The 13,512-nt window shown below is 49.6% G+C and overlaps 1 protein-coding gene across 1 annotated transcript in view; it reads right to left on the reverse strand.

Moving 5' to 3' along the window:
• IGDCC4 (immunoglobulin superfamily DCC subclass member 4) overlaps positions 1-3,703 on the reverse strand; it is a 73,301-nt gene extending 69,598 nt beyond the window's left edge. Inside the window, exon 1 of the mRNA XM_083411846.1 lies at positions 3,228-3,703. Within this exon, the coding sequence (XP_083267972.1) occupies positions 3,228-3,285 (58 nt within the window). The 5' untranslated portion in view covers positions 3,286-3,703. The remainder of the gene's footprint in view (positions 1-3,227) is intronic.
• Between the last annotated feature and the right edge of the window lie 9,809 nt (positions 3,704-13,512).

Genomic DNA, 13,512 nt, shown 5'->3' on the forward strand with positions numbered 1-13,512 from the left:
GAGAATTTAAACATCATTCATTTGAGAATCATTTGAAAATTTGCTCTTTATTACTCTAAAGGCAAGTGCACCAGATATGAGAGCTGAAAGAGGCAGATGAAGATGATTGACTTTTCGGAGCTAGCTGACCTCATTGGGAGAATCCGTGACCAGGAGGAGGAGGACTACCAGGAAGAATGGATGAAATTTAAAGATTATTTAAATATGTTAAGTTAATTTAATTGAAAAAGCTTGTAAATACCAGATAGGCTTAGGATTTTAATATGTTAGAAGAGGTAATGCTGAATTGAAAAGAAAGAAAGATGTTAATGAATAAGTTAATAATTTTTTTGAGAATATTGGTGTTGAAAACCATTAAAATGATTTACACTGAAATTCAACTAGGGAGACATGAGGAAGTCACTTAAAAAGTTACTGAAGTTTGGTTTAGAGTGAAGATTTATGTTTGTTTGTTTGTTTGTTTGTTTGTGTCAAAACTATGATGGAAAACTAATAAATTTTTTGGTTATGAGAGCTAAAAGAAAGGACTTCTTCAAGCAGTACACAGTTAACCTACGGAACTCGCTCTGACAAGAGGCAGTGATGGCCAGCAATGTAGATGGCTTTAAAAGACAAATTCATGGAGCTATTAATTGCTACAAGCCGCAAAGGCTGTGCTCTGGCATTGTTCCTGAATATCAGCTGCTGGAAACCTCAGGAGCTCTTGTGCTCAGGTCTTGTTTGTGGGTTTCCCACAGGCGTCTGGTTGGCCACTGTGAGAACAGGACACTGGACTAGATGGGCCACTGGCCTGATCCAGCAGCCTCTAAAGAACACACCGTTCTCCACTCCCTAGTCTCTTCTTCCCGGGGGTTCCACGACTCCATTTCCAACACTGTCCAAAGGGGCAGCGGCTTCCTAGCATGCCTAGATGTAAGCCCCTGATCCTATACAGTAGGGGCTGCCACCCCTGCTTGCTCCGCTCACCCTCTTTCAGGCAGCTGTTTTCAAATGAAATTAAGGTTGCAAACTTCTTTCACCACTCCTGCTCCTTTGAGCAACAGTCTGGCATGGTAGAAATTAACAAACAGTACTGTAGTGGGTTTTTTTCACAGCACAGACATAGCTTATGGTGGGGGTGGAGCCACTACCTGAACTGTATGTCAGCTGCAGGAATTGTTTAATAATAAGAATCAGTTGCTCTTTACAGTTTGATGGGGCAGTGCGTCTAGCTGTTAACCACAAGGCTGGTGGTTAGAGCCTAGGGATGGCTCACAGCTATGAGCAGGATTCTTGCATTGCAGGGGGTTGGACTAGATGACCCTCGGGTTCCCTTCCCATTCTACAATTCTATGATTGTATGAAAGAATCCTTTAACCAAATATTAAGTGACACTTTATTACATTCTGTGGATTTTTAATACAGCTGTTTCAAAACTAATCCAGTTACAGAGCAGGAAAAAAGGAACGGAAGAGTGTTCCCTTTTCATCCGTTGGCAAAGCAAATACTTTCAAGGCCGCTCATGCCAGTGAGCCCAGCCGCGTGCTCTATACTGCATGGATTTTGGAACAAAGGTGTCACCAATGACACTCCACTGGCCAGCCACCTGAGGTTTTCAGAAGCAGCCATGGCTACCTTCTGCCCATTGCATCCTGGCCAGAAGGTCTACACTACTTTAGGAATTGTCTTCCGCAGAAGGTGCCCTCCAGAAATCTTGGGACTGCAACTCCCATCAGCCTGAAAACATCACGGAGGGTACCCATCGCACAAAAAGCTGCTCTATTCTGCTTTCCAACTCAACTCAACTAGCAGCTGCAGTAGGAAAGTCTTGTAGAAAACCAGGGGGAGATTTGGGCTAAGTTGCCAGCCAGCTTGCCTGCACCTGCCGTGTCTCAGGAGCACAGGAATTTGCCTGGTACAGTCCATTGGTCTATCTAGCTTAGCACTGTCCATACTGACCAGCCGGGTTTCAGCCAGGGGACATACCCAGCCCTATCTGAAAGTATCAGGAAAGCAGCTGCCTGGCTACCACCAACCTGCTGCCTTTTCCCTAAGTCTTACAAGTGGCTCATTGCAGCGGTTCTTCAGAGTTACTCGCCTGCGGAGGCTCTTCACTCATCTTTGGTGAGATGTCTCGCAGCAGCCCCCCGAGACAGTTTTGCCAGGCAGGGGCGAGAAGTTCCCTAGGAAAACAACTTTTGAGGGACGTGCGGAGGGCGAACACGATCATAACCCTGGACAAAGACTGAACGGGAAAGGGTGGCGGGCGGTGAACACCAATGCCATCTTGCAAACAAGACAGCTGGCTAATGGGGGTGTGATTTTCTCTCCTTGCCAACAGATCCTTTATCTGTTGGACAGCCGGGAAGACCCCGTTCCAAAGCCCGCTTGGAGAGCATGGCGGTCTTTGTTTGTTGATCCCCCACCCCCCGCGCAAATCTCATTGAACGCTGGAAACGTCGCCATGGAAGTACCTGAAACTCCCCTCTCCACCTCGCATTTTTTGCAAGGCTTTCTTTACACCCCCACCCCAGTATGCAGGACGGGTGTGTGTGTTTTTGGAGGGGGTGGGGGGGGGGGCATTTTCGAAAAACCAAGGCCATCGCAAAGAGGGCACCATCCGATCTCCAGAGAAAGGTCCGTTTGCGCGGAGCCTTTCCCCGCCGCGCGCGTCCCGCTTCCACGACGCCTCGTAAGCCAGCAAACAAACCCACCCCGCGTGGGGCGCGGGCAGCTCCGGCCACGCCAGCCCGGCGACCAGTCGCAAAAGGCGAGGCGAGGCCGCCCTGGGATTCGGCGCACGGATTGCACGTGCAAACGCGCACACACCTGTTTGCGCTCGTCACCCCGCCGAGCAACGGGACGGCCGGAGCCCCGCGGCGCGCACCCTCCCCCCTCGCCAGGGCCACCACCACCACGTTGCCCATTGTGGACGCGCCAGCGAAGATTGGAGGCTGAGATGGAACCACGGAGCGGCGAGCCTGACCTCCTCACGTCTACACATAACCCATTATTTGCGCGTTTCTTTTCGCGTGGCCCCAGGCCGAGGGGTCCCGCGCGCCCTGCCCAGCTCCCGCTCTGCGCTCCACCGCGCCCGGTTCTTTGCACCGACCGACTAGCAAGGCTGGAGGGGGGGGGTAGGAAATACAACCACAAATCCCCATCCCACGAAGAAAAAAAAGCGCCCAGCCACGCCAAGCGCCCTCAGCCCCCTTCCCCGGACCCCTCTCCTGGGTTTGGGTCTTTACCTTCCACGGTCAAGGTCAAGGCAAGAATCGCGAGGCCAAACAGTCCCTCTAGCGCCATGTAAGCCCTTCGGAGCTCCGGGTGTGCGAAAGGGGGCGCCGGGAGGAGAAGGTGGCGGCGAGCGGGCGAGCGAGCGAGCGAGGCAGCAACCCCGGCGGCCGGAGTCTGCTCCGCGGCTCGCCTGTTGGGTCTGGCGCGCGAGGGTTAGACGCGCGCGCGAGCGAAGGGCTGCTGCTGTCGCTGCTGCCTCCCCTCCTCCATCGCCATCTTGTGTGAATGCAAAAAAAAAAAAGGGAAAGGGAAAAAAAGGAGAAGAGGTGACTCTGGGAGTTGCAAGGCACACACGCGCAACCACGCGCGCCCGGCCCGAGCCGAGTCCCCCTTTCGGTGCCCGAGGGAGACGCCCCGGGCGCCACCTCCCGCCGGCCGCTCCCCCTGGACTGCCCCTCGCGCGCGCGCCCCCTTGGCTTTCTCTTCTAGGTTGCTGAGCCCAGACAGATGGGTCTCTCTCTCTCTCTCTCTTTCTCTCTCTCTCTCCTGGGAAGGGGAAGGGGGTGGTCTCTCTGCCAGCGCAAAACAAGGGGACGGAGAAGGCAAAAGGGAGCATTGCTTTTCCCCTGCTTTTGCTGGCCGGACGAGAGAGGAGGAATGAATCTCTATTTCCTCGCCCCGTCCTTGCTTTCTTTTTGCACCCAGAGATAAAAATCATGCAGGGCATTCAGAAAGGAGAGAGAGAAAAGTTTTCCTCCCTCTCTCAGAGCACCAGAACGACAGGGACAAGAACTTTACGCAGCGCGTGGTTCACCTCTGGAACTCGCTCCCGCAAGAGGCAAGGGATGGTCACCAACTTGGTAGTCTTTAACAGCGGGTTGAACAAATCCATGGAGGACGAAGCTACCAGTGGCTTTCACCCGCGATGACTATCGTCTGCCCCCACAGTCAGAGGCAGCAAGGCTTCAACTCTTAATCTCAGGGTTGTGGGTTTGAGCCCCACACTGGATGAAAGATTCCTGCATTGCAGCGGGTTGGACTAGATGACCCTCGGGGTACCTCCCAACTCTACAGCTCTATGATTCCGAATACCAGTTGCTGGAAGCCACAGGAGGGGAGGAGGCTGTTATGTTTGAGTCCTGCTTGCCAGTTTCCCAGCCAAGCATGTGTTCTGCCACTGTGAGAACAGCATGCTGGACTGGATAGGCCATTGGCCTGACCCAATGGGCTCTTATGTTCTTACATAGCACAGTGATATATGGACCATATAATGGCAGGGCTGGAATGGACCCTAAAGGTCATCTTATCTAACCCTCTGCAATGCAGGAATCACAAGTATATTAAAAGAGTGTAGGGCCCTAGGAAGATTGCTGGACACTCAGACTTCTGATTCTGCCATAGGCTCCTCGCATGCTTCCAAGCCTATTGGCACAGGCTTAACAAGAACTGCACCTTTAAATTCACATCAGGTCAGGGAGAGAAGCGTTTTGAAGCTGATAACTGCATAGTTCTGTGCCTGGCGTAAATGTCTACTCAATGTGGAATCTATACAGCTCAGCAGGACTCCGTTGGTTGCTAATTGGTAACTTGGTAAGTTTTAACAGTCTATTGGAAAATGGAGGGGGTGGGAAACAGACAAGTGTTCTGAGTGAAGAAGATGCCTGTGTGATCTGAAAGCCTGCCACCTTGCCAACACAACTGGACCTATGGTGAGGAAGGGAGAGGATACAGTGAACCATCACTGACCCTAACTGCAAGCAAGCAAGCAAACACACACACACACACACACACAGGTAGAACCAGTTCTGTCTGAAATAGTAGGGAAGCGTTATTGAGTGAGGAAGATGCCTGTGTGATCTGAAAGCCTGCCACCTTGCCAACCCAACTGGGTCCATTGGGCACACATACACATGTGAAGAAGGTGCAACTAGCCCTTTCTGAAATATGTAGCAGAAAAGTTCTCTTGGATGAAGAAGATGTCTGTGTGATCTGACAGCTTGCTACCCTACCAACCCAACTGGGTCCGATGGGCAGGGGTGTGTGGGTGTGGGTGTGTGAAGTAAACCACCAAAGACTGTCTGCTGGCAAACACACACACACCAAGCAGCAGCCACAAGTCTTGTCTGGATCAGCCGTGCCAAAGAGCAGCAGCTGGCTGCATTTAATAGGCATAATGTAAGTGAACAACAAAATACGCAATTTGCTCAACAACTCAAGAGATATCAGGGCAATTCTGTACAGCGAAAAGGGAGGGGAAGCAGCCCTTTAGATGCTCATGCCCTCCGGGAGCTTATGTATAATAAGTTCATTTCATTATGCTGGCTCTCATAAATATTTATTGCATGCACAACCACCTCTCATTGCTCTTCTGAGGATGGGTGGTGGATGCATTATTCTTAGGCATGGAGGTTTCCTCCTCCCTCTGCCGCCACCGCCCAGCCCCCTCTCAGTCTGGCCTCCCTGCAAGCTGTGCAGAGAAGTCTGTTTGGACAAGAGGCTTTGGGGGAGCGAGAGGGTAAGGGTGGCAGCAAAAACTGGAGAAGGCAAGAGACAGATTCCGTTCCATAAAGGGTCCTAATTCAGCGGCAGAGCATCTGAAGGCCCCAGGTTCAGTCCCCAGATTCTCTAGGTGGGGTGGGGGTGGGGCTCCCATCTGAAACCCCAGAGAGCAGGCTCCCAGTCAGTGTCAACAATACTGAGCTAGATGGGCCAACAGTCTGGCCCAGGATAAGGCAGCTTCCTAGACCCTTATTTAAATCAGTCCTTTATTCAGAACCATGAGGAATGGAGTATTATGTTTAAAGGAATTGCCAAAGCTAAGGTAGCAATCTAGGGACGCGGGTGGCGTTGTGGTTAAACCACAGAGCCTAGGACTTGCCGATCAGAAGGTCAGCGGTTCGAATCCCTGAGACGGAGTGAGCTCCCATTGCTCGGTCCCTGCTCCTACCAACCTAGCAGTTCAAAAGCACGTCAAAGTGCAAGTAGATAAATAGGTACCACTCCGGCGGGAAGGTAAACGGCTTTTCCATGTGCTGCTCTGGTTTGCCAGAAGCGGCTTAGTCATGCTGGCCACATGACCCAGAAGCTGTACGCTGGCTCCCTTGGCCAATAAAGCGAGATGAGCGCCGCAACCCCAGAGTCGGTCACAACTGGACCTAATGGTCAGGGGTACCTTTACCTTTAAGGTAGCAATTGTATATTCTTCTTTGGCAACAGCCATAGGACAAGGGCAGAGCATCTGCTTTGAATCCAGGAGATCGCAGGTTCAAACCCCAGAAGCATCTCCAGGTAGGGCTAGGACCTTCCTCTTCCTGAAACCCTTCAAAGCTACTGCCAGTCAGTGTAGTCAATACTAGATGAACTCATGGTCTGACTCATGGTCTGACGCAGCTTCCTGTGTAAGACTCCTGATGGATAGCTCTGTCATTGGAGCGTGAGATGCTTAATCTCAGGGCTATGGGTTCGAGCCCCATACTGGGCAAAAGATTCCTGCATTGCAGCGGGTCTTCCAACTCTACGATGCGGTGCTTCTGTGATTCCTATTTGCCTGGCTCTTAAAGGGAAGGTTCAGTGGTAGAACATCTGCTTTGCGTGCAGAAAGTTCCAAGTTCAATCCCCAGAATCTCCAAACTGGGTTGTGAAAATGTCTCCTGCAGAGCTGCTGCCAGTCAGTGTCAACAATACTGTGGTAGGTGGACCAATGGTCTGACTTGATAGAAAGCAGCTATGATATGCAGGGTGGCTTGCACTCTGGGCCAGTGGTGGTGGTAAATTCTGATTTTTTTATGACAACCCCATAACCATGTCCCTTCTACAGCTGTAGTACAAAATGAAATTTTGACCAGCGAAGACGTTATGGTTTCAATACCAAACCCACCCTCTGTCTTCTTCTTCTTCTTCTTCTTCTTCTTCTTCTTCTTCTTCTTCTTCTTCTTCTTCTTCTTCTTCTCCTCCTCCTCCTCCCCCCCACCACACACATTTTGCTTAACATCCAGCCTGGTGATGAAGAGTTCTGCCAGACTCAAAAGCTTGCTCACTACTTTGTGGTGTTTTGATTTTCTGGTAGTTCTGAAAAACAAAAGGGGCAGTTTTAACCTTTAGCCGTGCATGTAAATAATGCAACCTCCCCTTCATCTGCTTTGCTTATTGGGTAGGTTTCTCTTTGTGAAAAGCTCACTTATTTGGCATGCAAAGGATTGGCAAATAGCGATGAAGTAGATTAAACAAGGGGTGGCGATTCATCCCTGCTTCCCTATGCCACTGCCCTCAGCTTCTCCAAAGCAAACAAACAATACACTACATAAGAAGCTGCCTTATGTTGAGTCTGACCATTGCCCCGTTTAACTCAGTATTGTCTGCACTGACTGGTAGCAGCCCTCCAGGGTTTCAGGCGGATGTCTCTCCAGACGTCTCTGGAGATTTAACCTGGGACCTTCTCCATGCACAGCAAAAACTCTGCCATTGAGCTGAGCCACCCTTGAATGGCCTGGAGTGCCCTTGAATGCCTGGTGCCTTGCAGAGTGACAAAGAGAGCTCTCTGCTACCATGGAGTATACAATTTTAAATGTCTTCCCTTTTGCCTGTCCTGAATCTCCCACCATTCTGCCTCATGATTCTGAGTTTACAACAGAGTTTTTTCTCCTATCCATCTAACTCTGTACTGTCTACTCTGACTGGCAGCAGCTCTATGGGGTTTCAGACAAGGAGCCATACCAAGAGCCAAGCAGGTGCTCTGTCGTGTATGGCCCTTCCCTGAAATGTTGCAACCTTTTCTCCTAGGGAAAGTGCTTTTACCCCTCTCCCTCCCCAACAATTCTGCTTGCCCCTTTCTGCACCTTTCCCACTCGGCACCCCCAGTGAAGATGCACAGCACCCACGGCTATTTGTGTTATATTGGCACCTGATTCAGAAAGCCCCACAAGCACCTCTTTCTTGGGGAGTAAAAAAATAAAATACAACAGTAATACTCAGGTTGAATAGCTAACCGTTGGGTGCTCTATCACAGGGGTCAGCAAACTTTTTCAGCAGGGGGCAGGGTCCACTGTCCCTCAGACCTTGTGGGGGACCAGACTACATTGGGGGGGGGATGAAAGAATTCCTATGCCCCACAAATAATTTCATTGTAATTAATTGTTAATTTCATTGCACACAGGTTGTACAACAACAACAACAACAACAACAACAACAACAACAATAATTTATTATTTGTACCCCGCCCATCTGGCTGGGTTTCCCCAGCCACTCTGGGCAGCTTCCACAAAGACCAAAAATACACTAATATGTCATACATTAAAAACTTCCCTGAACAGGGCTGCCTTAAGATGTCTTCTGAATGTCAGGTAGTTGTTTATCTCTTTGACATCTGATGGGAGGGCGTTCCACAGGGTGGACGCCACTACCAAGAAGGCCCTCTGTACATTGGCAATAAAGGTATTATCATCATCATCATCATCATCATCATCATCATTACTATTACCCAGAGATGCATTTTAAATAAAAGGACACATTCTACTCATGTAAAAACACACTGATTCCTGGACCATCCGTGGGCCGGATTTAGAAGGTGATTGGGCCGCATCCGGCCCCTGGGCCTTAGTTTGCCGACCCATGCCCTATCACAATAGACACAAAATCAGCCCCTGGAAGCAAGCATCTCGCTCTGCCTTGTGGTAAGACCAGCTCACAGTGCTGCTGAATAACAGGTTACCAGAATATCTGTGCCAGCTCAGAGACTGCCTCATCATTTCTAATATGTCAAGGCTGAGACCTTGGCATTAGAGAAAAATGAGAGTTCAAATTAAGGCATGGCAAGGACAGGCAGCATTAAGTGCTTGGGGGTCTGCTTTTGAAAACAGCAGCAACGTTGAGAAGTCCAGACACGAGAAGCTCTTTCTTTTTACAGCGGCGAAGAGTCCTACAGTGACGAGAGGAAATAAACACATCCCAAACCGCTGGAGCTTTGAAAACAGGACTTTCCCTTATTTTGCATGCCTGGTTCCCATTGCCACCAGCTCCCTCACACACACACACACAGGAGCATTTTGTTTTGAAACCTCACTGCTGGAGGGATTCCATGTGAATCGCTGCTCTTCAGTCAAAAGTGGTGTTCTTATCTCGCTTCTGGGTTTCTTCCCCGTTCCCCCACCCCAAGCTTTAAAAAACACAGTTGTCCTTTCCTGCGCGGGAAGCTGAGATAGGTGGGGCTTTTCATCATAGTCAGTGTGGCAAAGTGATAGAACCAGCAGTTGGGAATCTCAGGCACAAGGTCCAGATGTGAGATGTGAATAGATGCTAGTAAAGGTAAAGGGACCCCTGACCATTAGGTCCAGTCGTGGCCAACTCTGGGGTCGCGGTGCTCATCTGGCGTTATTGGCTGAGGGAGCTGGCGTACAGCTTCTGGGTCATGTGGTCAGCATGAGTAAGCCGCTTCTGGCGAACCAGAGCAGCGCATGGAAACGCTGTTTACCTTCCCGCTGGAGCGGTACCTATTTATCTACTTGCACTTTGACGTGCTTTTGAACTGCTAGGTTGGCAGGAGCAGGGACCAAGCAACGGGATCTCACCCCATCGTGGGGATTCGAACTGCCAACCTTCTGATCGGCAAGTCCTAGGCTCTGTGGTTTAACCTACAGCGCCACCCACATCCCTGAATAGATGCTAGGAGAGGATATATTTATTAAGATATTATCCTTCCTACCTCACGTTTGTGAGTCCAGCAGAGTGTCATCCCTTTGCAACTTAAAGGGAAGCTTAGATAGGCTAGTGTTAGCCTTTTCGTTGAAGTAATCCAGGGTGCTTTAAGGCAGACTGGATTCTCCTGGTATCTCTCCCTTTTCTCCCCCTTAAAACTATAATCCCACAAAGAGTCTTGTAAAAGGTAAAAATAACATACAGTGGTACCTCAGCTTTCAAACGTAATCCGTTCGAGTTCTGAAACGTTTGAAAACTGAAAACTCTGTAAGGAAGCCTCAATACCAGGGGGCGTCAAAAAAATTTAGCCACGGCCCGGTCCACTGTCCCTCAGACCTTGTGGTGGGCCGGGAAAGTGGCACCGGGGGGGGGGGGAGCTGGAAGAAGAGGCAAGGAGGGCAAGTAGACCTCCTCCACACACACCCAGCCCCAACCCCAGCCGCTGCGCTTACCTTCCCTGAGGCAGCCGCCACCGCCACCACCACCGCCATTGTTGCTGCTGCTTCTCATGGGTAGGCAGAGGAAGCTTGTCCGCTCTGCTATCTGGCCCACAGGAACACCAGGGTGGCAGTGGCGGAGGGTAGATGAACAGCATGAAAGGGCTGGCTCTGGAGAGGGGCTGCTTAAAATGAATCATAGAATCATAGAGTTGGAAGAGACCACAAGGGTCATCGAGTCCAACCCCAAATGGCACTCAGCCAGTTCAGCCCAATCCCCTTCCTTCTCTAGGCAGGGTGGGGAGAAGCCAGGAGGGGGGAGGCAGTAGTGGAGCTTCATACTCCAGCACCGAGGGCGGAGAGCAGGCGGGGCGGGGCTGGTGCGCATCCCGGCGTGGCACCCCACCGGGATTGTGGTGCTGGGGGTGGTGTGCTCCCCCTGACCCCCTCTTCCTCCGCCAATGGAGGGAGGGAGGAGGCGCTGCCACGGTGTGGGGGGGGGGGATGGAATGGCGCAACCCAAACAAACAGAATCCCCACACCAATCCACAGACAGTTCGCAGGCCGGATCCTGAAGGCAATTGGGTCTGATCCGGCCCGCAGGCCTTACTTTGCTGACCCCTGCTCAATATGGAAAACTCAATACAGAAAACTCAGTATGGAAGCCACATGGCACGTTCGACCTCTGAGGCAAGTTCGAAAACCAAAGCATTTAGTTCTGGGTTTACGGCATCCGAAAACCGAAATGTTCAAAAACAGAGACGTTTGAAAACCAAAGTACCAACGTATACTCACTCAGAATACTTGTTGAAGAGCAACAGATACAGCAGCTTTGTTCAGGCAGGCTTAATATGGTAAATCGGTTACAAAGACTTATGTAACTTAAGTGTAGCTTAAAATAGTGTCTGAGCTGGAGCTCAGACTTAGCAGGTGTTCTCACACTGTTGGCAGGGCAGAAAGAGATGGGTCAGTATTAAAGGAAGTGCTAAGTAGCACTAGGTACCGAGCCAAAGAACTATTTCCACCCCTTTCCCCCTCTGCCCCTAAATCTATTCTGGGTTTCCCCCCAACTCTGGAGCAAATTAGGGGGAGATGCATTGGAAGGCGATGGGGCAGAAGTCCCACTGCAGATGTGGAAGTCATTCTGCTCATGCAGTGATTTAGTGAAATACCGTACTGCCCTTCTATTCCCATACCGCAAAGAGTGTCCCTTGCTGCACTCAGTCGTTTGGTTCCAACCAGTAAATACCGCCAGAGGTTAAGACTGCAACAGAACAGCACCATTAAATAATTTCAGAGCTTTTCAAACAACATTTCATGTGGCTTTCAACACACAGACACACAAAAAACCCTTCTCACCCTCCAAGTTCCCATGGCATCCGAGCAATTACGAGAAGCTCATCAGCTTCCCTTTGAACTGTCCAATTAAATTTGTCATAAACAAAGCTATTGTCTTACAGCTGCCTTGCCCTGGGAAGTGATGGAGGAGAATTGCTAACGAGATCATCGCTGCTAATTGGTCTGTTGTGCACCCCCCCCTTAACTTTTCCCAATTGAAGACAACTTCACATTTTTAAAAAAGAGTAAAATGGGAGAGGGGAGGAGAGAGAGAAGAAAAGTATTAAAGGAATCAGGGAGTGATGGTAAGCTGGTTCGTGAAATGTATTTCACCATCCACACCTTACAGTCAAAACACATTTAAAACACATGTCCCCCCCCCCAAAAAAAAATCCTGGGAGTTATAGTTTCCTAAAAGAGCTGGGAACTGTAGTTTTGTGAGGGATAGACTGTTTCCAGTATTCTTTGGGGGAAGTAAATGTATGGTGTGGAAGATCACTGTAGGAAATAGTGAAGATGGGGCATGGAGACAAAACATGACCAAAGTCCTGCGAGCCCATTTGTTTTCTTCTATAGACTGGAATAAGAATCCAGAAAAACAAGGCAGGAGATGATTGATAGCTTTATGAAGATTTAAAGAAGGCTGATCACCGAAGAATTGATGCTTTTGAATTATGGTGCTGGAGGAGACTCTTGAGAGTCCCATGGACTGCAAGAAGATCAAACCTCTCCATTGTTAGGGAAATCAGCCCTAAGTGCTCACTGGAAGGACAGATCGTGAAACTGAGGCTCCAATACTTTGGCCACCTCATGAGAAGAGAAGACTCCCTGGAAAAGACCCTGATGTTGGGAAAGATGGAGGGCACAAGGAGAAGGGGACGAGAGAGGACGAGATGGTTGGACAGTGTTCTCGAAGCTACCAACATGAGTTTCACCAAACTGTGGGAGGCAGTGGAAGACAGGAGTGCCTGGCGTGCTCTGGTCCATGGGATCACGAAGAGTCAGACACGACTAAACAACAACAAACAGTATACTCGTCTCCCTCTTTCGTCTCACTGTTACCGCTGATCCAACAGATTTGGTAGGCTTTTGAATATTAAAACCTGCCCTGTCTGTTTACCAGAACATTGGATGCTGGCAGACCACCAAGTCTATCTAGCTCAGTACAGTCTACACTGACTGGCAGGGGCTCACCAGGATTTTAGATGGAGGGGATTTCTCCCAGTCCTACCTGGAGATGCCAGAGGTTGAACCTTCTGCATGCAAAGCAGATGCTCTGCTACAAAAATGCACATAGCAAAATGTGCAAAACAATGCCTATATCTCTGAAAATAACATACAAAAATGCATTGTATTAGGGGGGAAATGCCTTGCAAAAATAGTATATATTAGGCAAAATTGTGTGCAAAATGTGTATATTAGAAGAAATTTGCGCTAAGATGCTGGTAGATTTCCATGAAGACTTTTATTTTTTAAAAATGCAAATGCGGAGGACTGAATTTTCGATTTGGAAAATGAGAAATTGAGAGAACCTAAAATCGACATATTCGCACACCTCTTAACTGCAGGTGTATTCAGTCTCTCAGCCTCCTTTGGTCCTTTGCTGGTTGACAGACCCTTTCTAACCACTTGAATCACTCGCTACAGAACTCCTTGGCTCAGCTCCAGCTACAACTTTGAACCCAGCTCCAACCTCCATGCCAGGCGCTGGACACAGAGAGTCTTGCAGATCTATAGCCCCCCAAGGAAGACTACTTGTTCCTGGTGCTTGCTGATGCAATAGTGTTCCTGTGCCTGCAAAATCTCTGAGCAACTCACAGTCCCCTTTGTG

This window comes from Podarcis tiliguerta (genome assembly GCF_965153285.1).
Source record: "Podarcis tiliguerta genome assembly, chromosome: 14".
NCBI classification, from domain to species: Eukaryota; Metazoa; Chordata; class Lepidosauria; order Squamata; family Lacertidae; genus Podarcis; species Podarcis tiliguerta.